This window comes from Asparagus officinalis, chromosome 8 (genome assembly GCF_001876935.1).
Source record: "Asparagus officinalis chromosome 8, Aspof.V1, whole genome shotgun sequence".
Classification (NCBI taxonomy): domain Eukaryota; kingdom Viridiplantae; phylum Streptophyta; class Magnoliopsida; order Asparagales; family Asparagaceae; genus Asparagus; species Asparagus officinalis.
The window spans coordinates 47713922-47739500 of record NC_033801.1 but is presented as its reverse complement, the minus strand read 5'-3'; the positions used below and the strand labels follow the sequence as shown (position 1 = coordinate 47739500).

Below are 25579 nucleotides of genomic sequence, written 5' to 3'. Positions count from 1 at the left end.
ATTATGAACATGCAAAGGTGAAAACAATCAAAATAAGTTTGGAATAAGAAGGGGAGGGGGGAGCAGCTACACGAGGCCACCCCAATTATCATTACGACAAACACCAGCGGAAACAAATTTGATGAATATTACACAGGATGATTTTTTTTGATAAATATAATAGAAAAGTACATAAATGAAACAATGACACTTGAATCATATAAGGTTTATAACACGGTATCCCCTTCTCCAGGGAAAAATATCCCCAAGTTTGAAAAAAGAAAAAGAAAAAAGAGTGTTGCAAAAGATGATACAGCTCGTGTGGTTTCAATCCTTAAGGGGACCTTTCACCAGAAACTAGTTTACAACACCAGCAGGAAACTACCAATCTTCCACCATGGTGGTACAAAGAAAAATTGAATAGTTCCCGGAAGTAGTATCATCAAAAGACAGACCAATATAGTCCAGTCTCAGATAAGTTAATAATCCAATAGCCCAGCACAATCTAGCTGACACCATTGCCTTCCCTGCTCTTCTCCCAGGATTCATCGCCAAATACTTCTTCAATCACACTACATGTTGGCAAGAAGTCAAGGCCCTTGTCTAATCCTTGGAAGTAACCAATGTCCCATGGCCTCGGATCACAATGATCAACTACAAAATCATGATCAGTCATACCGCTCACGCCTTCACTCCTGTATTCAGGATGGAGGTCCCCATGGTCACCCTCCGAAACATCTCCACGACCACCAGAAGAGTCGTTACTGTTGTGTTGGGCCTCATAGGATGTGCAAGAGTCATCGTGCACTTCGTGGTCTTCCCCAGTAGAATCATGTAAATTCAACCCCATACGTTGATTATTAGGACTAAATCTTGATTTATCACCGGCAACTCCATCATAAATTCCATATTCTTCATGTTCACAATAATCTTCTTCTGCATCCTCATGGATATCTACTAAGCCATCACCATGAACCACATTGTCCTGCGCAGCAGCATCTTCTAGTGACTCCACCCCTGAATCATCTTCACCTTCTCCAAACTCACCATTGCTACTCTCTTGCCACTCGTCATTGTCACTATCTACATTTAATGGATCAGATCTGTTCTGTTCCGCTCTCTTCCGAAGCATAAAGACATTGAAGTAGTAGCTAACAAGCTCTTTGCTGTTTCTAGAGGGGAAAACTTGAGGAAGATCATCCCAGAAGTTCTTGCCTAACGATGTAGGATTGCATGCTACAACTTCATGGAACAGTTGTTCCTCCTCTTCGGTCCATCGCAAAGCTACATCTTCTCCCATGTCACATAAACCCAGCTCTACAAATCGCTCATGCCCTAGGATACTCCTAAGTTCTTCTCTTGCTTCCATCACATGCTGTCTCACACATCTAATTGAGCCCTCATCCAAGCAGTAACAGTCAATCTTGCCGTGTCCAAGTGAAACATTCAACCTCAGTGATGTTGAATCAGGCGTTGGGATAACACAGTGACCACTCCATTGATCACCAAGGTTGTCATCAGTTGAAAAATGCCCAGCTGATGTTGAAGCACCAGGACCATCTCTATGGGAATCATGGAGGCTTTTGGATTTCCACACAGGAATAATTGCTTGATGATCTTCTCCGATAGCTACACGTTTTCGCAGAGGGTAGTCGAAAACAAATGACTTGGATTCTTCTACTCGATTAAATCGAACAGGCCGGTGGTAATCTTCATAATATCCAGGAAAAAAGGATAGCCGAACAGGTGATTCCAGCCAAGACTCATCATCCGTGCTGTATGAGAACCATTGAAAACTAAAATTGCTGCCATGAGAACCATTACTACTCTGAAGACCAGCAGCATCCTTTCGATCCTTGAACCCATTATCAGAGGGGGCTGAAACAAAATGGACTAGACTTTAAAGCCTTGCCTGTCACACAGAAAACTGTCAACTAACACTAAATTTATTTATACTTACAGGCAATAAGAGGTTCCTCCTCACAGGTGCCAATGAAGGAAGAAAATTTTCCATCCAGTTGCCTTGTGCGCTTTACAGAAACTTGGAGGTTTTCATCATCACTAAAAGGTCGTTTGCTGCTCTCCAGCCTAGCAATTTCATTGTCACTGCGCATTACCTCTGGCAAGCTGGATGTTTTCTCAGTGGTAAACCCAGAATTACTGTGGGAGTTAACAGCATCCAAAATTTCCAACTTAAAGTTGCCTCCACTGCTAACTCCATCTTTGGAGGATCAACATAAAGATTTGTCAATAGAAATGCTTAGTTGACATTTTCAAGTTTTTATATGTAATTTGCGTGTTTTCTTTTACCTGGAAAAGGTTGTTTATCAGGAATATGTCTATGTGAAGATGCAAATTGATCATGGCAATCTAAGTTCGTCATGTGCTGGAACGAAAACTGGAGAGAATCATCATGCTCCAATGGCAGCTCCAATGGCAGGTTGTTAAGCTTAAATACCATTTTTTTATTTCTGGCAAGTGAAGGAATTTAACAGAACTAATCAGATGATTCTCATCACTATCATCTTGAAAATACACTATAATATGCAGAAGAAAGAATTGCCTTCAGTAAGTAAATAGCAAGTATCAGAATTCAGCGCTGGTAGACACTTCTACAATAGTCAAAGTAAACTTGCTATAACGAACTCACGTTAAACCGTATAAAGTAGGACGTTAACATCTATTACTATACAGTGCGATGGACACTTACAAATAAACAACGTAATTCCAAAAGCAATGTAATTCCAGATGGGTGGAATGAGGTAAGGTGTCCAAAACAATAAAAAAACATCAACAAACAAGTAAGAGAGCCTACCATGCTCTAGTAAAAGAAGCTCTAGAGATTTCAATCAGAGGCTAATATCTATTTTATAAGAGTAACCATGGTTGTAAGCTAACAAGATGTATCCTATCCATTTTATGCTAGCTTCGAGATATTAATCAAAACTAATATTTCTATAAGCCCCAGTGAAAGCTGTATTAAACTCTAGGCACTCTCATATAATGAAGCTGTTATGAGATATTATCATATAACTCTAGACTGTTTTACCCTCATCTCTATGTATGATAGGAACCCATGACATTCTCCGAATAGACTCAGGTATACTTGCTTAATGCAAATTGCACGATATAAACAAGTTGGGTGAAATTTTATCAAATTTTCCCATTAAAAATATATATGCATTGGGATTAAAAAAAATCTGAGATAGGCAACTTATTAATGGACTTCACTAGATGCACAAAAGGCAATGCATACGCCAAGAAGGTAGTAAACAAAATCCTACTGAATTAGACAGCAGTCCCGAGCACTTTTTTCTCAATCTATGACATGGGCCAAAAGAACATTTCCCAGCTGACACAAAGTATTACTTTTTCCTGTCCATGGACATACCAAAATCATAGATACTACGGATGCATAGTATTTGCATAGTAGCAAGGTGGCGTATGAGTACTGGCATAATATAGCAAGAAAATAGCATTTTTACAACAAAAAGAGTGTCGTAAATAGTAGATAACAGTGTGAACTTGCACTTCTAAAAACAGAGGTAAAAGATGGTTTAAGCGCCCAATTAAGGGCGAGGCTTTCAAGCCATTTTGATTATAAGTCATGTCACCCAGGTACTTCTATCATGAAGGCGTACCCATACCCAACACGCACCTGAAACCTATTCGTACCCAAACTTCACGAATATTCCTCGGATATATGCATACATTTATTCAGACGTGCTCAATTATATGATATATGTTTTAATCTAAAACATTTGTCAAGCACTTCTTGAACGTATACCTTACACTTCACAGTGCTCACATCCATTTCCTGAAACTTGTTAGACATGGTTTGGGTTAGTTATAGCCCATACCCAAGTTCAAAATTGTGATTTTAAAAGATCATCTGGGTGTCTAGTTCAAATCTGAGTAGCTTCCAATTTATAGTAATCAGCATAATAAAAGAAACTAAAAAACATAATAGAAATTCTAATTCTAGTAACACATGAATTAACAAACAATAATAATCTAATGTAAATTATTAGTTTCAATATACATATGTACATGTGTCCCCATAGCCTACATTTTACAAATTTCGCCAATTCCCATACCCATATCCGCACCCGTGCCAGTATCAATACCCAAACCCGTTGTCATGCAACTTAGATTATTAGACACCGCAAAAGCTAAGGGAGATTTCAAATATTTACATGGGTCAAAATCCAAAAACCTCCATGTAACATTATGTAACGTGCTATAGAAATTTGCAAAAAACTCTAGATTCAAAATACATAGTAAATAAAGATAAAAATAATAAAGTATCCCTCCCTACAGAGTAGGGTGCAATTTAATTCCAAGTAGTAAACAATTTCTAAGAAGCTCCAAAATTATTTTCAAATGGGTAAGAAAAGTACATTCAACAGTGATTACCCTTACACCATGTTTGGATTGGGTACTACTTTGAATTGACAAGTCTTTATCCGTTAAAAATAAAATAGTTAAGCGTTTGGTTCAAAATTTGTAGAGAAATTAGGCCGGACTACTTACCCATTAAAATGAAATAGGCCAAAGAATCCGCACTAAACACAATGAGGGAGCCAATTTTATTGTAGTCCAAGGACTATTTACCATTTCAGATTAGATCGGAAAAGACCCTTTGTCCCTTACATTTTCTAAAATTTATCTAGTGTTCCCCTCTCTAATTCTCTCTTTCATCAATCTATTTCTTGCCGATTCTTCAAGCAGAATAGAGCAGCCTTTTGATGGCCAATAAATAATCCGACTAGAGGCAATACTTGAAATTGGTAATCTAACTAGAGGCGGAAATTGAAATCTATGTAGAAGTGCCAATGGAAAAGCAATGACCAAATGGGTCCAACACTGATCTCTAACATATTGTGATACAGCATAAAGATTATTTCATGTTATTTAGGTAGGTAGCAAAGATTATTTCATGTTCTTTGGGTAGGTAACAGAGTGTTGGCAATACACTAGCATAATAAGCTTAACAATAAAGATGAACAAAGAACTAACTGTGTATTCATTGTTTTACATAACGTAATATTACCTCAAGCTTTTTATACAAGTATGTAGCAATTATTTTAGTATATAGTAATAAATACTAATTGTTTTAATGCTTATATTTGTTCAATCAAATGGTTTTGACTTGGGGTATGTCCAAAATTACCGAAACTCTGCCAAAATACACACAGACTCAACTAAAGTCATGAGTAGTAGGCATAAGGGCATTGTGGACAATTGATGTTATCTCCTAATATTATATCACTTTACAATGACAACCCAAACATGGCACATGTATTAAAAGTGTAAATAACAAAATAAACCATACAAATTATTAAAAGTTTAACTCACTATAGTCTGTAGGACTATTATATCCCAGGACTATAGAGAGTGAAATTAGTCCGGGGACAAAACAAGTCACCACTCCAAACATAGGCATACGCTTATGACCAACATAAAGCAGACAAGATAAAATCAAAAAAACCCTTAAGCCCAATTAAAAAATAATAATAATAAGTAGTAAGTACAATGGCATTTGCAAAGACTAGAGATGAATTTGGGAGCACGGAACTACCTCTAGAAAGTTATCCAATGGAAAATGTGGGCCACCTCCAATGAAGTACTACCGGTAGTGAGAAGAAAATAAAACAAGAACGAATCCTGAATGACTACAATTCTCAAACACCCAAACAAGATGGACAAGAGAATTCAAATTTTATAAGTAGGAAGTCGAAACAATAAAAAATAAGAAAGAATCAATCAAAAATTTAAACCCAATTCAATACACGGAGTACACAAAATATGCAAAAAGAAAAAATATATCCAGAATCAAACAGATTCCAGAAGCCCTAACCCTAGATCCGCCTCCAGCAACAGAAAGAAAGATCGGGATCAATCGAGGGGGAGGGGAGTCACAATAAGATCTAAAACTATCTATTAAGGATAAAAGACCCACCGATCGGGATTGAATCAATGATAAAACAAAAAGCCCCAAAATTTTGGAAACCCTAACCCTAGAACCGAATCAAGGCGTCAATTTAGAAAGAAATTGGTAGCAATCGAAAGAAGGCACAGAGATCCGGTTGACTTCGGAATCAATTTGAGGATATGAAAAAGAATCGAAGGTGAATCTAGATCGAAATCGGGTGAATTTGGCGGGGAAAGATGAATAAGAGCAGAGAAAAAGATCGGGCTTTTATTTTGTTTATTTTTCGGGTAATTTTTTATAAATAAATTCGTGGTCCGAGCACACGATCGACCACCGGCATCTTTTAAACCGGCTTTCTATCTCCGGTCTTAAAGTCACCTAAAATTACTTGTACGACCAACAGCATTTTATAAAAAGGGCAGCGAATGAAGAATTTATGAGGGTATTTTAGGAAATATGATAGGATAATGCTGAGGAGAGAAAAGCCACGTCTCGACAATATTGATAATAAAATCTCATCCGTTAATCCTGCGGGGCCCGTCTTAATGGACGGTCTAGATTCAAGAACATTGACGTCGGCTGTATACTAGTTCGGTCTGAGGATCTCGAATCGGTCCAATTGAACCGCAGTAGCGCGCGCAAGAGAATCAGCCGTTGGTTTTTTTTATGGATTCGTTGTCTGCCGTTAAATCCACAAGCATGACTAAGTGGACAGCCCGGTTGATTGCTGCTAATGATTGGTACACGTTGACTATGATTAGGTCATATTTTTGTATTTTGCAAATGTTGAAAAGATGAATTACATCAAATTAGGGGGTGTTTGGTTCAATTTCTAGAAATTATAGGAAATGTTTTCCACCTAAAATATGATTTCTTTGTATTTCTCAAAAAAATTATAGGAAAAAGTTTGAGAAGTCAAAAAGTACCAATTTTCTTGTTTTTTTGTATTTTGCTTGTTTGGTTCAAAACAAGAAAATAACTCATAACTTTATAGAAAATAACAAGATTTCTTTTTCTTTTGTTTGGTTACATACGTCAAATTTATAGAAAAGTATCAACTACCATCTTTATCACTTTAATGGCTATGCACATATACAAAATTTTCACATCATTAAATCTTATAAAAAGCCAATGATAGAGCTAAACAAGCTCGAATACGAATTGATAACTTTCCCCGAAGCATGACAACATGCATGAATTGTTTTATATATTCAAGGGAAATGAACTTTGTTGTGATTATCTTGAAATTGCATGCATTTGTAAAAAATCAAGGTTTAGTCGAAATTAATACTACTCTACAATTCATAAATAACTAGTTACTATACGCATAATAGAACAATAACTTCACAATGTAGAAGAATAATATCACCACCACAAAAAGTAGTAACGTCTGAATTTGGTGAGACACCAAGAAGGCTAGTCAATTCTCTCTCTCTGTGACTATAATTTTCATATATAGAAGCTTGATACAGTGCATACCAAAACTAACAGCATTGTTTGAGACGGATTGAACTTTGTTGTGACCATAATTTTCATACATAGAAGCAATACGATTTTTATAAATGAAGTTTAATTAGAGCAAGAAATATATAAGATAACAAGGCAGCATTTACTTAAGTAACAACAAAAACTATTACACATTCAAACAATTCAGTCCAAACTCAAGCACATAATCAAATTGCCAAACATAAAAACAAAAACTATTACACATTCAAACAATTCAGTCCAAACTCAAGCACATAATCAAATTGCCAAACATAAAAAATAATTATACAAAAACAAACAATTCAGTCCAAACTCAAGCACATAATCAAATTGCCAAACATAAAAAATAATTATACAAAAATTATGAAATCAAGCTATCATAGGCCTAAGATCACAGATCGGGATATTTTTATACATATTCTAGTTAATGCTACAGCATAATATCAAAACTTTATGATCCATCGTGTACTAAAACGCTCGTCATCAAGTCAAAAGTTGCATATAACATCATATCTTGTAGTTGAAACTGAATATAATCTAAAAAGCTTCGGAACCTGTTGTAGAGCAATTACAAATTGATCAGCGGCAATAACACATCGTGTGCAGGTAACACAAATTTGAAGAATCAGGATACTAACTTGAAAAAACAGCCTCAAAGCTCGACAACGAGCACAAATATCGACCAAAAAACCCAACAATATAGAGCTAAACAAGCTCGAATCAGCAAACTAGATAAAACAGCCCTAAAACTCGACAACGAGCACAACTATCGACCAAAAAACCCAACAATATAGAGCTAAACAAGCTCGAATCAGCATACTAAATGGAAAAAACAGCCCCAGAGCTCGACAACATGCACAAATATCGACCAAAAAAACCCTACAATAGAGCTAAACAAGCTCGAATCAGCATATTAAATGGAAAAAATAGCTCCAAAGCTCGACAATGAGCACAAACATCGACCAAAAAACCCAACCAAGAGAGCTAAACAAGCTCGAATCAGCATATTAAATGGAAAAAACAGCTCCAAAACTCGACAATGAGCACGAACATCGACCAAAAAACCCAACAAAGAGAGCTAAACAAGCTCGAATCAGCATATTAAATGGAAAAACAGCCTCATAGCTCGACAATGAGCATAAATTTCAACCAAAAACCCCAACAATAGAGAGCTAAACAAAGACAACTAGCAACATGAATTGCAACATCAACAACTTTACAACTTTGCAATACACAAAATATAAGTTAGTGTAGGTATTTAGGAAATAGCAACATGAATTGCAACATCTAAAGTTTGCAATTAATTAAATATAAGTTTGTGAGGGAATAGTAACAAAACATGTGAAGTAGCAAAATTGAGTGTTGTGTGCACAGAACAACAACACACTATGACATGTCTCATCCTTGAGCCGCAGCAAGACTTGCAAGAAACCTCTTCTGAGCCTCCTTCGTTTTTATAAAAAACCTCCTAGCCTTACGCTCACTTTCATACAAATGATCTAAAACCTTATCAAGGAATTCGTCACTATAAGAGTCACTATGGTTCTTCAAAGCTGCAGCTAATCGTTTAGTCCAATGTATAATATGTTGATTTCTAATTGACTCCGATATTGACTCAACAAAGCTACGTATCAATTTATCATCATTTGAGTGTCGAGGTCTCTTGCTTGAAGATGGCTTTGTGTTGGATTCACGTTGGAATTTTCTAGAAGTGGAGTTTGCGGTAATGTTAGCATCGGATCATGGCTCAACTTCACTCTCAAGTGGAATGTCCATATCATCATCATCAAGAGGAATGACGTTGTTAGTACCAATCTTATCATAAACTGGCCTAACAAAATCACCTCTAGCTTGATCATCACCCATGATCTTCTGTAAATGTTTGTAGAATGGAAGAGGCTTGTTTACATATCCTCTTAGCTTTGAATTCCTTTTATCCTGCAATATGTGAAAAATAGTGCGAAATTAATTATAACCTTCTCACGTCCAAATAAATTAAATGTATTATTACAATAGAATTAATACATGTGCCCATATTTTAAGTGTCTCCTCGTCTAGAATTACCATACAGTTATCCTCATCCCACTCTGCACCACTTATATTGATGCAAGTCTTCATATCATTGAATTTGTTTCTCCAAGTTTTCATGCGATTAATCACATGAAGGTGGGTGTAGCTGGTTTTGAATTTCATGTTCATCTTCATAGTTGTTATTTTGTAAGCCTCAGCTTTGAAGTTTTTATCAACCTTCATTCCGGCATCCGCAAGCTTCGCAAGACACGGTATAAGCTCCGTATCATGATCGGGGAGCCACCACATGTTGGAAACCCCCTTCAAATTGAGGCTAGGAGCTCCTTGTGTTGCAGACACTTTACTCTTTTGAGCCATTTTTTCGGTTTTTTTTAGGGTGACATCTCTTGACTCAAATTAATGACATTGCTTTGATGTCCACCAGATTCACCTGTGGTTGGTGATATTTGTTGTGGACCGCTGCTTTGAGAACTCAAAGTGAGATTATACAAGCTTTGGGGACTGTTCAACATGTTAGTGAATGAAACATGTTGTTGGCTATTCCACTGTAGTTCCCTTCAAATATTGGAAGATGTGGGAAAGAAGACGGCATTGTTTGAGGCGGATTGAACGGTTGATTTGGATATGAAACCAAATTGACATTAATACTGTCTGAATCAATTGGTGGTGCATGTGGTGAATTGGGTAAATTTTCTTTTCCTCCCTTTTTGTTAGACATACCTATGTGTCATAATAAAAACAAACCAGAAATTTAGAAGTACGTAGCTGCAATATGTGAACAACTACATTATCCGTACAAATGCAATTATGAAATAAAAAACATAATTAAATATGAGAAATTACATTGTTCATACAAGCACAATTATGAAATATGCGAAAACAATAAAACTACAAGCCAATTTCTGTGGTGTCGCCATCTTTATATTTTGCACAATAATCAACCCACATTGCCCATGCAATTTGATCCCTAAGATCCTTCCATTCATTTTTTGCATCACGCTCCTCTCTTTGTGTCCTAGATTGATTGAAGTTAACTACGTTTGAATCATCTTTGTTTGTCACGTCGTCATTCTCCTCATCAATTAGTACATTCTCATTCAAGATGTCATCTTGTGGATCTTCAATTGTAATAAAATTATGTAATATAGTACATGCTAAGACGATGCCCACTTGTGTGGGGAATGGGTAATTAGGTTTCACCGAAAGAATTTTGAACAGATTCTTCAATGTGCTAAAGGTTGATTTAATTTTAGACCGTAAAGAAGAGTGTCTTAAATTGAATAACTCCCTACTATTTCTGGGTGTCCTACTAATTTGTTCCTTTAAGTGATAACGAACGCTACGATATGGAGAGATGAAGCCAGACATGGTAGTGTATCCAGCATCACAAAGATAATATTTGCCTACATTATAAAAAAAAATTCGTGATCAGTTAGATCATATTATTTAATTTACTATTTATTAAATGAGGTGGAAGAATACCATCATATACTCTCAATCCGTAAGATGTGGTCTAGACAACGCGTCTTGTAAAAATCCTATAGTTATTCGCCGCACCTTCCCACCTAGCTAGGACATATGTGAAAAGTTTATTTGGAGTGTATACAGCTAGAACATTTTGCGTTACACCTTTACGCCCTCTAAACCGTGCAACTAGATTAGAGGGTAACATTGCATCAATATGTGTTCCATCTATCATACCACTACAATCCTATCAAAACTCGATAATGATTGAAATTATTAGTATCTCATATCATTAAATTATGAAAATCACTAACATGCACAACAATTTATTTCTCTCTTACCTTGAAGTAAGGAAAATAGTTTGGATTGTTGACAATCTCCGGTGGAATTCTCTCTTACCTTGAAGTAAGGAAAATAGTTTGGATTGTTGACAATCTCCGGTGGAATCTCATTAGGTGCTTGCTTCATGTATCGATCACGAAGACCATTCATAGCTTGTAGGATCTTATTAAAGTACCTACTAACTGTTTCACCCGATCTTATAAATTCGGTCCTTATTACTCTGTTTTTGGTTTTATGACCCACTATGCAAAGAAACATAGCGAGTTGTTCTTCAACTTGAAGGTGTTTTGTATCCTTTAGAAAATCATGATTTCGCATAACATCCGCAAGTTTGAAAAAAGCTTTAGGCCTCATTCTAATATAAGACCTACAACTATCACTATATCCTTCAAAGATGCGCTTGAAGTGGGCATTTCTACAATAAATTTTCCTCATCTTGTCCTCTCTTGGAGCATAACAAATGGATTTGCACCTAGCATGAATTCTTAATAAACAAACTATTATTGTAACCACGGAAGATATAGTCGTATTAGCACACACCCTCTTTATTTGTTCTTCATCTACACCATCCATCTACATTCATTACAAAGAAAAAAATAGTTTAAGATGTTTATGCAACAATAAACAACGACAAAAAATGAAAAATAAAAAATAAAAAATCAAGAACCAAAATCTTCTTACAGAAGAATACATGAGTGGAGCCAAGTGTAGGGACTCTAGTTAGGTTGAACGAGACATGAACATAGAATAACTCTTCTTACTAGGAGGTGCTATATTTAGAATATGTGAATTTGTTAAAAATGGCTTTAATTAGGGAAAAGGAAGCTTATTCTCATGAGTGTAGGGGGACCTCTTGTATTCATGGCTGTTTTAGGTAGTTTCCTAATAATGTGGCATTAGATATTGAATACATGAACAAGGTGAAGAAAATCTGTCTTTTTCAGATTTTAGTTTCACAAGAAGATTTTAGTTTTAGATTGCAACAAAAATAACTTTAGACTATGCGCATGTTCTGTTGTTATTAGTATTTATTAGCCCTGCCTTTGGATAATTAAATATCACATTGATATATATGAAATGAATTCATTTGTCAAATAGTTAAGTTTATGTTTTAAGGTCTCTGGCCCATATATGTGCAAATAAGCTGTTAGATGTTAGTATTTCCTTTAGCAGATACTATTTCCCATCCCCATTTGAAGGAAAATATCATATCTTGTAATTTAGTATTAGATCATTATTGTAAATGAAATGACTTATTTTAGCATGTTTGAGAGGTTCACTGTGTTTTCTCAACAACAAGCATATACATTTGAAGACATAGTATTGACCCCAAGCGTATTTCATGCCAATACAATGATCAGGAAATAGTAGAAACAAAGTAAAACTAGATATAACCATTGCACTTCCCCATCTTTGATATTTATTAATCTTAAGGTTCTTTAAAACTTAGGTTTTACTAATAATCACCACCATCAAAACATACCCAGATAATTTAGGGTTTCTGCTTAGCAATCATTTCCATGGCCAAGAGCTCATTATCTAGTTACTCGAAAATTTCACACTCCCATGCTCACCGTTATTGCCAATGTAAACACCATGAATCAATAATCTTGAATTTATATTCTTTAAAATGGACAAAGACATTGATCACAATCCAGATCCATTATTAACTTAGATCCTAGCTTCCCTTAAAGTGCAAAAAAACAAATTGAAGCCAACAAAGAAGCTTACTAAAGTTAAAATTAATTAAAGCACTACATATCGCAAAAAATAAACAAACTCAATTGAAAAAACTAATTCAAAAGAGCAAAAGAGTGAACGAAGCCACTACAATTCTCAAATTAAACGCAATACTCATCTCAAAAGACGACACAAACCATCAAATTAAGCGAAGTCCAAGTTCAGAAACTAACTATAAACAACAAAAGTAGCTTAAAACACAAAAAAGCAGCCAATTTATTACCGTGAGAGCATTGAGATCAGAAACCCTAGCGTGAGATTTGGGAACGAGATGGAACCATAGCGTGTGATTTGGGAACGAGAGAATCCTAGATCTGGGGCGATAGGGGAGAAGGAACGAGACCTAAATAGTTGGCGCGAAGGACCAAACCCAGTTGGATTGGGGTGGGGGGGGGGACGAATGGATTTGGGCGGGAAGGAGATTGGGAATTTCCACCCTAGAAGCGGTTCGAGAAAATATCACGGCCGAGGAAAATGGATATGGAACGTGTTTTGTTGATTAAATAAGGAAGGTGTCAGATTTCCTGTTGATTTCCTCTCATTTTGAGAGGAAATTGTTTTTTATAAAATTTGATAGTTTTTGATATTTTATAGAAAATATTTCTGTAAATTTTTTGTTGAACCAAACATAATTTATAGAAATCTATAGAAAAGTTTTAATTACAAAATCGTCATTGTCAGATATTTTGAGAAAAGTTTTCTCAAAAAGTGTGCAACCAGACAGCCCCTTAGTTTCAACGTACCTTACATTAAAGTCAATAAGGAACAAACTGTAAAATATGTTCAACAAGTTGCAATCAGTTTTAAAGTCAAATTTGTTATAATATGTATTCCTATTGGTATCTTACAAGTCACAAGTAGAAGATTGTATCTTTATTTACATGGTCATTCCTTATAATACTTAAACTTAGTATTCTGGTGCATATGATTTGTGCATGACACTAGTATGCATGAAAAGTTGTGGTGTTCGAGTATTTCATTTTTACTTAGATTTTTTCGATCATGTTAATTGCCTATCACATAAGTTTTTAAAGTATAATAATAGGCTTTGAGGGTATTTCTTGGGATTTTAGAATTGTGACTCACATGGCTAGTTGCTAGTGTTTTTTTAAGTATAGTAATAAATAAACTTTCATACTTTGACCGTTTTTTATCACATTTTGTTATTCACTTTTCATATTTTCAATCTAGAACGCAATAAATTATTATTTTTTGAGATTAAAAGCATGCGAAGATGTTGTACACATAAAGCTGTATTAACAATACAGCAATTAATCAAGATTAGAGACTATGCTATGAATCTATTGGGTGGTGCTGAGAATTTGAAGAATCTAATTAACTCTTGCTGTGTCAACTCCAAAGTCCACTTATCTGCTGATGCGGCATAATTATGTACCAAAATTGCAAGTGCACAATTTATCAAGTTATAGTATAAAAAATATCGATCCCACGAGGAAGGTGATTTTAAGAGATTATTAAACTTGGTTCTTATATTTTGTGCGTGACAATTAGGAATAAAGAATAAGTGTGATTGTATGAGTTGATACTCTTTGGGACATCACTTGTCATTATTATACCTCCTTGATCAAGATTTCTCCTCCAGCGAAGAAGAAAAGGCAAATCAGCTTGAAGCAGTTTGCTGTCTATCTGTTCCCTAATTTGGAGGGTGACTCCGGCGAGCCCCTTCGTGAGTTAGATGTCCTGACCCCTACCGCCATTAATGAGTTGATGGAGAAGGTTGAGGCTCGTTCTTATACCATTGCCCGTGCTGAGGGAGCTTTTCCTGTAGGAACCAAGTTTCGTTCGTTCCTCCGCCGTGCACAGAAGTCCATCGAGCCCCGGACTCTGCTAGCAGGCTACATTGCCCTCTGGTTGAAGAAGTGTGTTGTTCCGTACCGGTCTTTAGACGCCTTACCTCTCGAGGTGCTCTTCCCCGCAGTTCAGCTAGCTTATGGGAGGGAGCTTTCACTGCTCCCAGCGATGGTTGCCGGCATCCATTGCGGGCTTAGGTATCTGGTCAGTGGTTTTACACGGGTGGGTTCTAAACCATCGACCGAGCTTACTTGTCCGAAGGTCGAGCTTCCTTATGCGTATCTGATGGCGTGGCTCGTTCTTCACCGTCCTGACTTGATGTCGGCGCCCAGCGTTGTTGATGTCCCCGTTCCTTTCGTGCAGCTGTTGGAGAGGAGCAGATGGCTCGGGAAGAAATTCGGCGATGCACAACGAGAGCTTCAAGTTCGCAAGAGCTGGGAGTTCTTCAAGTGTTTTCCCCACTTTTCGGGTCGCTATGGTGATGTGCTGACTGATGAGGAGAAACCCAGAACTAATCGGACTGCTCTCGACGTTGGTTGTTTCCGCTGGTTAGTGAACATCCGTGTTGGGTATCTCGTTCTCCGGGTGAAGAATCATTGCCACATAGAGCCTTACCTTCCCTGCTGTTTTGCTCGTCAGTTCGGCTATGACCAATTATATGTTGGGAATCCGAGCCGTGGTTTGAAGGTTGAGGGGGGGCTTATTGATGGCGTACGGGCATGGCTATGGACTATGGTGGGCTGCACCGGAGCCCACTTTGCTCTTCCTTCATATAGGCGCAAGCCGATGATTACTTTCCTCAGTTGTAAGTGGTTCCTCTCCGCCAATGAATCCATAGGTGTGAGGAGTCTTTCAGAGTTAGAGTCTGAGCACTCGGTCCAGGTCGCTATGATGGCTGCTCGTAAAGCCGAGCTTGCTCAGAAACAGAAGGAGAAGTCTGCCAACCCTCCTCTCTCAAGCAAAAACGATGAAGAGCTCCTTCCTACTGACGATGGTGACGAGACTTCTGAGGAGGAGTATGTGGATATAGATATCGACCAAGAAGAACTTGATGCAGGTTTGTCATACTCTTTGATCCTCTTTCTCAACTTCAATTGATATCAACGAAAGATCTGGTTCATTTAATGAAATAATCCTTATCATTTCAGGTAGGACAGCCGACGACCATGAGTCGCTCGCTTCCCGTCGTGCGAGATTCAGGCCTGGTGGCCAAGCTCCTACCCAGGTTGATACACGTGGCCAGTCCACGCACGAACGACCCGTTGGTTCTATGAGGGGTGATATTCCGAAAAAGAAAAAAATCGCTCATAAACCACACGTTGGTCAGCGCTCCTATGAAGTGGATTTAGGAGACTTCGCCGACAGGGAGGAAGGTAATACTTCGTCGTTTTCATTGCTTTAAGATGACTTACCTTCTGGGATTCGTAATCATGTTCGTAACTATGTTTTATGCTCCAGGGTTCTTTGAATAGGGCGAACTTCCATCGGGTCCGGTATCTCCTGGATCTGATAACATGGATTGCTTTATGCAGCAGATGTGCGACGCCCTTCATGACGGTTCTCTGGGCATCGATCTAAACATTGATCTTGAGCAGGTGAATAGTGTTGAGCCCACCGTCCCATATTCAGGTATATCTACATCCAATGATACCCTCCTCAAGCATGGGGAAAGAGAATCTTCTGTTTTTGCTGCAGGTATTTCTGAGCTTTCCTTTCTTCCTCATCTTCCAACATTTAGGTTATCCTGCAGATGTCGCGATGGAAAAGCCAGTTGAGGATGGAGCCTATCATGATGTAGGTTTCGAGGAACATGGGTGTGCTCCTGTACCAAGTTTCTCGAAACCCGACGCTGGATTATTAGCCGATATGTTGGCTGAGCAGGCCACCAGAAGAACCGCGGGACCACCCTTTGAGAGTGATTCATTCACAGGTATATATCCGATTCCCTTCATCTTGCCTGATCTTTTGTCTGACTAACGAAGGATTAATATTATAGCGCCAGTCATTGGGATTAACCCAATATCGATTCCCGGCATATCTAGCTTACCGCGGAGTGACGGACTTGCAAGTACGCATACGATTTAGGGACATCATACTCCTCTTTATTTATCTGACTTTTGACTAATATATGGGTGCAATCATAGGACCAGCCACCGGGACTGATACTCTTATGACTCCTGGCATTCCCCGGATACCTGAGGATGATGGACCTACAGGTATGCAGATACTAATAAAGAAGTGTAACTATAGGACCAGCCGTTGTGCCTGATGCCACTACAGTTTCTGGGACTGATAGTTTGCCTGAGAGCGGTGTTTCCCCGCCACAGCCGAGAGGTATGACTGATTTGCCTACAGGGGTTGATATACCCTCCATGACTACTCCTGCAGTTATTTCGGAACCTGTCGGATTTCAGCCTGAGGGGCCTCCGTTGGCCTTGGTATGCTCGGAATTTGCCTTTAAATTTTCTTATCGTATTCGATAATCTCTTAGCTTTCCACATCAGAATTTGCCTTTGAATTTCCTTATCGTATTCGATAATCCACTGAACTTCTATGTTGTTGTTTGTAGGATCTCGATCCTCTCTATATGAGCGTGTCTGCACCCTTTTGGTTGATACCGATCCAGACAGAGACATTTTTCGTACGGACCTCGGCTTTTTTACCGCCTTTTATAACGGCATGATTGAGAAACTTCTTCACAGAGGATACTGTTTCGATCAGTTCAGGCGTTCCTTTTCTCGCCACATGATGATGATGAGGGAAGAAGGATATCCAGAGTTGGCCGATTCCTTCACTTATATGGGTTGAAACAAGCTCCTAGGGCTTGGTATGCTCGCCTCTCTAGTTTTCTTATTGAAAATGGTTTTTCAAAAGGAACAATTGATAACACACTTTTTGTGAGAAAAAGGAAAAATGATTTCATTTTGGTTCAAATATATGTGGATGACATTATTTTTGGTGCTACTAATGAATCCTTGTGCAAGGAATTTTCTAAAGTTATGCAGGATCACTTTGAGATGAGTATGATGGGAGAGCTTACATTCTTTCTCGGGCTCCAAGTCAAGCAAACTAAGGATGGGATCTTCATTTCACAAAGCAAGTATGCGAAGGAATTGGTGAAGAAATTCAAGTTGGAGAATTCTAAGCATGCGCCTACTCCCATGAGTACTAGTGTTAAGCTTGATGCGGATGAGAGTGGTGAAGATGTGGACCAAAAACTATACCGAGGTATGATAGGTAGTCTTCTTTATCTCACCGCTAGTAGACCCGACATCATGTTTAGTGTATGTGCTTGTGCACGTTTTCAAGCCTCTCCTAAAGCATCTCATTTAATTGCGGTTAAAAGGATCATTAAGTATGTTAATGGAACTTTTAACCTTGGTTTGTTTTATCCAAAAAGCACCACTTTTGATTTATATGGTTTTTGTGATGCCGACTTTGCCGGATGTAAGGTAGATCGCAAGAGTACTAGTGGAACATGCCAATTCTTAGGAAATTCCCTTGTTTCTTGGGCTTCCAAGAAACAAAATTGTGTTGCATTGTCCACTACGGAAGCGGAATACATTGCCGCCGGCCTATGTTGTGCTCAAGTTTTATGGATGAAACAAAGTTTAGTTGACTATGATTTGAATTTTCAAAATATTAAAATCTTTTGTGATAACACAAGTGCCATAAATATTTCCAAAAATTCGGTTTTGCATTCTAGAACTAAGCATATTGACGTGCGCCATCATTTCTTACGCGATCATGTAGAGAGACAAGATGTATCCCTAGTATTTGTTGACACCAAATCTCAACTAGCGGATATATTCACTAAGCCTCTTGGAGAGGATGATTTTTGTCGCATAAGAAATGGTTTGGGCTTATGCACTATGTGAAAGTTCTACATTGCTTGCTTGACTAGTTGTATTTTGCATTTAGTATTTCTCTTTACCCCATTTTTGATGGTGACAAAGGGGGAGAGAAATCTCCTCATTTGTTGCATATATTTAGGGGGAGCTCATAGATAGGGGGAGCACCTATCTATAAGCTATCTTATTTTTGCTCTTATATAATGGTTGGTTGTCATCATCAAAAAGGGGGAGATTGTTAGCCCTTATGTTTTGATGATGTTCTTACAACCACCATTATCGGTACTAATGGCTTATTGAGTGTAAATGTAGTAAAATCATTTGTCAAGCTCGTTAGTGCCATTAACGGAGGATGGATGGAATATACGCTAAAACGAAGACATCTAAAGGAGGAGGAGGCCAAAAAGATGAAGCAACGTTATTTCAAGAACAACAAAGTCATATAAAAGCTTCATCCGATTCAAGCTATATCAAAGCTCAAGTATTGCTTTCAATATGAGGATATTAGCTTTCTTTTGTTTTTCTCTCTAGTGCTAGAATGTAGGCAAAGAGTTACTGAGTTTACTTGAAGCTATTGGGAATCACACACACGTTTTTAGACTTGTGTCTTTTAAGCGTTTTTCACAAAACACTATTTTTCACAAGTATGAGTACCTATCTGCAAAATTCTTTTTCCAAACAGTTTGTTTTTAGTATTAAAAACATTTTACAAAGTTTCAGAATTTTCAGAGGTCAAATGAATATTTTGCAAATATTTCAAGTTGGTCAAAAATCTGTTTTCTGGAAAATATCAGAAATCGGTCGACCGGCCCGGTCGACCGATCCTATGACCTTTCCTTAGTATCTTTCCAGATTGTCGTCGGTCGACCGATACGGTCGATCGAATTTTCAATCTTCTAATCGGTCGACCGTGCCGGTCGACCGACGAGGCTCTGCTTGTTTTTCCAAATTTCTTTAGCTGCCCGCGGTCGACCGAATTTTTCGGTCGGTCGACCGACGGTATTTTTCGGTCGACCGAAATTCTCTTCGGTCAACCGATTTTTCACTTTTGGTCAGCCGCGACTTTTTTAAACGGTCGTTTGCCTCGATCGTTGTGCTTTCACCTAATGGTGTTTGGCACAGTCTGAGGTCACAACCTGCAAAGTAGATTATCTTCCTAAATAGGAAGATTGGGTTTTTGTTTTTATTGATTTAAACTCTTTTATAAAAACCCCCAAGCCTGCTTCTTCTTCCCTAAGCCCTAACGTTTGAAAAAGAACCAGAGAGCTCTGTTCTTCCTGAGAAAATTTTCAAATCTGGTTTTTTCTTCTGTGTTCTTGTGTGTGTTTCACTTCCCAGCTTCAGTACTCTTCTCTTTGCTATAGGGGCTTGTGTAAAGAGAGTGTCTTGCATTTATCTTCTGCTGCTGTGAGTGAGATCTTGTGTAGATCGACTGTGAGGGAGTGTGATCTGTGAGATCAACTGTGCAGTGAGAGAGAGATCTTGTGGGATCATTGTGTAGACGAAGTTCCGGCTTCCAAACCGGATGTGTTAGTGGATTTCTCCTCGAGAGTGGGGAGCGGGGACGTAGGTCAGCGGGCCGAACCTCGTTAACACATCGCGCGTCAAGGATAACGATTCCTAACTTTATCTCTTTCTTTATTATTGCACTTCTGTTACTGTGGTTTGTTTGTACTGTTTTTTTTTAAATTGCATATTAGAGCCTCTTGACCCTAATCACCCCCCCTCTAGGGTCCTTCATGTTAAACATCATCAAAACAAGAAGGCCAACATCTCGGACAAGGCCCCTTTAGCCGAGACACTGGTTAGTGTCTGAGTTGGGAATAGCCTCCAAGTCTGATTTTCACGTAGTTTTAAATTTTGGAATCCAGACTTTGTAGGATTTTGGTGATTCTTTAGCCACTATTTCCCTCTTCGTTTCTTGCGTCTTCTACGCGAGGACACAGGCATAAGCGGCATTTTTATGATGCTTTTGGATGCGTTCCTTAAGGATCGAACGGGCTCTTTTGATGGGAACACATTCCTTCATCTATAGTTTGGCAGAGATGTGAGTGGTTTACCTTTGAGGCAACTGGATCACTCAATGCTTCTTTGATTCCAGATCCGCGTGGTAGCGAATCCCGTCCACTTGCTCCAAAGCTTTGGCAAGCTGACAAGCACGACGCTGGCATTGCCTATTATGACCCTCTTCGTTAGAGACAACAAAATTTTATTTAACGAATCCTTGTCTGGAAAGGAGTCATTATGAGTAGAGGTTTCGATATTGTTAATTGCCGGAGCAGCGTTACAAGGGGAAGCCTCAACAACAATGGGGCAAGAGTCAGAATTGAAGACTGTAAAACCTTCTTTTAAAATAAAATCTTCCTGTATTTGCAAGGAGAGGAAGATCTTGAGGACAATGATGACAGATATTCCTCAAACTTTGCTTGGTCGAATTCATACTCAACCATGGATTCAACCATAATCTTAATCGGTTGCGATACGACGGTCTCGACAGCGAGACCGTTGGCTCCCACTATGGTCACCAGCGTGTTTGCGTCAGAAATTATTTTATTTGTTGAACTCATTACAATTCTTTTATAGAATACAATGAATTCAAATAAACAAGCCTTTTTATAAGATCTCTAGTTACAAACAAATAACCTCCTAGAAACACACACAGAGGATATTTATCACCCACTGTTTGTGTAGGATCTTTGCCTGTACCGAGGGTACGTTAGCCCGTGAACGACTGAATCACAGATCCAAGTTGAATCATGATGAAGGCTTAAGGTTGATGTTTTATTTTAGAAACAAAGACAGAAGTGGATATCTTAGCAAAGTAAGATAAAACACTCTTCCCAAGATCAAGTCAAAGCTTAGATTTCGAGGAAACACCGAAGGCTCTTGGAAGTGCTTGAAATTGATGAAGACTCTTTCTCTCTTGCTCAAAATCTACCAAATTGCTCAAATCTCTGCTCTCTCTGCCTTGGTTACCGTGCATATGGATGATAAGGAAGCATTTATAGTCCCTAGGATAGTTACTGAAGGTAAGAGATCAAAATAGAGCTCATTTGTGAGCTTCCCATATCCAAGACACATTCTGTGTCTCGAAAGAAGGAAGTCTGTTAGCCCTTTTTGTAACTAATTTTCCCATGTTTTAATGTCATTATCTCTACAGTTATAGGCATATTTTACGTTTGTAACAGCCCTCCCATGTTCACACACGATCCCCAGCAGCTATGAAGCCATGTTGACAGCACAAAATCCAAAAAAAACATCAAAAGAAGGATGAAGCTTCACCATAGTTTCCGAGACACATTCTGTGTATCGGAAACTATGAGTTGTCTCATAGCTTCCGAGACACTTTCTGTGTCTCGGAAACTATGAGTTGTCTCATAGTTTCCAAGACAACTTTCTTGTCTCGGAATTTGTGTGACCCCTGATTGTTGTTTTGTATTTTTGTGCATTCCTTAATTGGTCTTTGACATCGGATGATCTTCTTTGACTTGGATGATGACGTTTATCACCTTCTCTGTGTGTTGCAACTTATAGGCAGTTGTTGACGCCTACAACCTATAATTTTATCTTTCTCACCACCCTCGAAGGAAACATTACCTCTTTCTATCCTTGATAGGGTTGCAAATAAGTCCTTGTTACCCATCATGTGATAAGAACAACCACTATCAAGGTACCACAACTCTTTACGTCTTGTGCAAGACATTCTCTACATGTAAACAAGAGGTAGAATCTTTAGGTATCCAAATCTTGGGTCCTTGGATGTTAGTACTCTTGACACCCTTAGGTACTCCAATCAATCCATAATCATAAATATTATCTCTAATCCTACAATGTCTGGAAGTATGACCATATTTCATGCAATATGTGCAAATAAAATCTTTCTTATAGGTGGGGGTATGAGATCTATGACACCATATTCTTCTAAATTGATGATGATTATAACTAGTGGAAGCATGATTGGTTTTTAATATGGTATTTTCATTTTTTAATTTTTCAATTTGAAATATTAATTGTTTGTTTTCAAGCTCAAGATCACCAATTATCTTGTCTTTTAAAATGATGGCATCATTTATAAAGGATTGTAGTTGTTCAAATTTAGACTCACATGAATTATGCAACTTTTTAAAAGAAGAATGTTCCCTTTTTAATTTCTCAAATTCAAAGTTTAATTCTTCTAGAGCGGCTCCTAGCTCACATTGCATAAAAAATGATTCATCTTCGGATTCGGATTGTATCTCATCTTCATCAGCCATGAAGCAAACAATTGGATCATGAAGAGCAATCTTGGCAGCTTCTTCGTTACTATCCGAATCACTTGGTTCGGATTCCTCTCATCCTGCATACGTCGCCTTCTTCTTCTTGTACTTAATATATTTCTCTTTTATCTTAGGACAATCCTTTGCTATATGTCTCGGTTCATTGTAATCAAAATATTTACCTACACGAGAGGGGAACTTGTTAGAACAATTTTGAAAATTTTTACTAAATTTAATCAATCTTGATACTCTTATAGAGAGGTGAGCCACTTCTCTATAAACATCTATTTCACTATCCGAGGAGGAGGAGCTATCATCAATTGCTCCTTTAAGAGCAATAGTCTTCATCTTTTGAGAAGGCTCTTCATTCATTCGTTTGGGTTCTTCCTCCTTCTCCTTAGTCTTCTTCTCATGGACCTTGATCTTACCAATGAGGCCATCTAGGGTGAGATCGGTAAGATCATTTGTCTCCTCAATGGCGGTTGCCTTTGGCTCTCATACCGGTGTGAGAGAATGAAGAATCTTGTAGTTCTTTTCTTGATTCTCCAACACCTTGTCAAGGCCACACAATTGATTTATAATATTAGTGAAACAACAAAATATATCACCAATTGATTCATTAGGAAGCATTTTAAACAATTCATATTCATGCATAAGGCTACTAATTTTTGACTCTTGGACTTGGCGGGTTCCCTCATGAGTGACACATAGTTTATCCCAAATTTTATGCGCGGTTACACATATGGAGACCCTATTGTATAAATTTAGAGTGAGACAACAAATCAAAGCATTCATGTCTTTAACATTTAGATTAGCCAAATGCCTTTCTTTCTCGGTTATATCATTACTAGACATCTCAACATATTCCTTCTCTATTATCTCTAGGATGTCAAGATCAATGCATCGTAAATAAATTCTCATCCTAGCTTTCCAATATGCAAAATTATTACCGGTGAACAATGGTGGTCTAGTGGTTGGTTGACCTTCAAGCATATGCATATTCGTTGTTGAATCTATTTGGATCTTTGCTCTAAAGGTGGTTAGACCTAATAAATATGTAGAGACCTTGCTCTGATACCTAATAAAATTACCCTAGAGGTTGGTGAATAGGGTAATAAAATAATAAATGTGTAATAAATAAAATTCAATGCAACACAAGACACAAATTAAATGATAAGACAATAAATAAGGAGGAAAGTTAGAGAATAGTTATCCAAGATGACACGACGATATGTTCACGGGATTCGATCCTCCGACCACCTCTCCTGATGGTAACTTCACTATCATACTTGTTTTGGAAGCCGAAACTTCTTCACAATGATCTTCTCACGAGATCTTACAATCCTCACAACGATCTCCTCAAGATCAATCTCATCACACAATCACAAGATGAAATAAAAGAAAATCTCTCACAACAATCCTATGACAAGGATCAAGAGATAAACAAATCAAGCTTAGGGGTTTGTAAGATGTGGAATTGAGAAACCAAAAACTTAGAAACAATTGAGAATGAAAGTTTGAGCTCAAGAACACTTTAGAAACAAAGCATATGGATTTTTCTTTGCTTACTTAATTAATAAAGTGAAGAGGGTCAAGGGGTATTTATAGAAGCCCCAAAAAACAACCCTAAACCCAAGAAAGAGACAAAATACCGAAATTTTAGCTCAGCCAAAATACTAGTCGTTAACAGTGTTATAAGTCGACTTGTACTGTACATGAGTCGACTTATGAACTAGCCGTTACCGACTGTACAACTGTTATGAGTCGACCTAATGAAGTCATAAGAAGAATCATCTTGCATCAGTCGACTTAATGGATTATGAGTCGACTGAGCAGACGTTATCTGTATTTTGTAGTACAGTTTATAAATCGATTTATTACAGCCATGAGTCGACTTATAAACGTTCACATGTACTGTGCATGTATAAAATTAAATTTTTGAGTGCCTTTAAAAATAGCAGATAAAATCCAAAAAATATGAAACTTTGGAAAATACTTATAAACATGATTTTGAACATGTTAGAAAAAGAATTTTTAAAAAATCATTTCCCAATGGTAAAAACTACTCATTTTTTAAAAAATAGTCGAAAACATATTTTTATGAATGTGTGTGTGTGAACCCCATTAGCTTCAAATGTTATCTACTTAATAACTTACCTACATTAAGCTCTAGAGATAAATAAAAATGTAAATATCCCACGTATATGAATATAATTCTTTGGTTTTGATATTTGCTCATCTGTTGATGAAGTTTCTCTTTTATATTGTTCTCTTGAAAAAAATTTCTTCATCAAATTGCCTCCACCTCCTTGGATATCATAGGTGTAGCTCATATTCCGTCCAATCCTCCAATAGTAAGCATTATCTTGTTTGGCAAAATACAATCTACACAATATCACTCAATCAAGCAATTAGCACCAATAATGGTGTATGTAAATCATCATCAAAACAAGAGAACTAATAGCAACCTGTTGGCTTCATCAAAGAAGGAAATGAAGAGATGATGTGTAGGCTCAAGAAGTGTTTATACGGACTGAAACATGCTCCAAGACAGTGGTACAAGAAGTTCGATAACTTCATGTAGAGTAATGGATATGGAAAATACAATTCAGATCATTACTGCTACTTCAAGAGGTTTGAGTCTAGCTATATATGATTAACCGGGTGCCTAGAAGAGTTAGGTC

General features: G+C 37.7%; 3 protein-coding genes across 6 annotated transcripts; 1 reads left to right on the top strand and 2 right to left on the bottom strand.

Moving 5' to 3' along the window:
* On the bottom strand, positions 127-6218 carry LOC109819569. Its single transcript, XM_020385326.1, has 4 exons — positions 5561-6218; positions 2290-2450; positions 1940-2200; positions 127-1857 (listed from the first exon to the last, which is right to left on the bottom strand). The coding sequence occupies exons 2-4, from the start codon at positions 2438-2440 to the stop codon at positions 485-487; spliced, it is 1785 nt and encodes a 594-aa protein (XP_020240915.1). The 5' UTR covers positions 2441-2450; positions 5561-6218; the 3' UTR covers positions 127-484.
* On the bottom strand, positions 9140-9787 carry LOC109821209. Its single transcript, XM_020387395.1, has 2 exons — positions 9464-9787; positions 9140-9337 (listed from the first exon to the last, which is right to left on the bottom strand). The coding sequence occupies exons 1-2, from the start codon at positions 9785-9787 to the stop codon at positions 9140-9142; spliced, it is 522 nt and encodes a 173-aa protein (XP_020242984.1).
* LOC109820655 lies at positions 15455-16856 on the top strand. 4 transcript variants are annotated; one of them, XR_002241914.1, is made up of 5 exons: positions 15455-15845; positions 15937-16161; positions 16247-16417; positions 16539-16718; positions 16785-16856. XR_002241914.1 is itself a non-coding variant. In XM_020386836.1 (3 exons), the coding sequence occupies exons 1-3, from the start codon at positions 15521-15523 to the stop codon at positions 16258-16260; spliced, it is 564 nt and encodes a 187-aa protein (XP_020242425.1). In that variant the 5' UTR covers positions 15455-15520; the 3' UTR covers positions 16261-16477. The 4 variants fall into 4 exon arrangements, 2 of the variants coding, with proteins under 2 accessions (XP_020242425.1, XP_020242423.1); XR_002241913.1 differs by having other exon boundaries at positions 16527-16718; XM_020386836.1 differs by lacking the exons at positions 16539-16718; positions 16785-16856 and having other exon boundaries at positions 16247-16477.

Excerpts from the sequence above, each read along its gene's own strand:
- LOC109819569 (XM_020385326.1), bottom strand. The coding sequence starts at position 2,440 with ATGGTATTTAAGCTTAACAACCTGCCATTGGAGCTGCCATTGGAGCAT. Across the intron at positions 2,201-2,289 it reads TGATAAACAACCTTTTCCAG|ATGGAGTTAGCAGTGGAGGC; the intron begins GTAAAAGAAAAC and ends GATCCTCCAAAG. Across the intron at positions 1,858-1,939 it reads GGAGGAACCTCTTATTGCCT|CCCCCTCTGATAATGGGTTC; the intron begins GTAAGTATAAAT and ends ATTTTGTTTCAG.
- LOC109821209 (XM_020387395.1), bottom strand. The coding sequence starts at position 9,787 with ATGGCTCAAAAGAGTAAAGTGTCTGCAACACAAGGAGCTCCTAGCCTC. Across the intron at positions 9,338-9,463 it reads GGGATGAGGATAACTGTATG|GATAAAAGGAATTCAAAGCT; the intron begins GTAATTCTAGAC and ends CACATATTGCAG.
- LOC109820655 (XM_020386834.1), top strand. The coding sequence starts at position 15,521 with ATGGTGGGCTGCACCGGAGCCCACTTTGCTCTTCCTTCATATAGGCGC. Across the intron at positions 15,846-15,936 it reads CCAAGAAGAACTTGATGCAG|GTAGGACAGCCGACGACCAT; the intron begins GTTTGTCATACT and ends TTATCATTTCAG.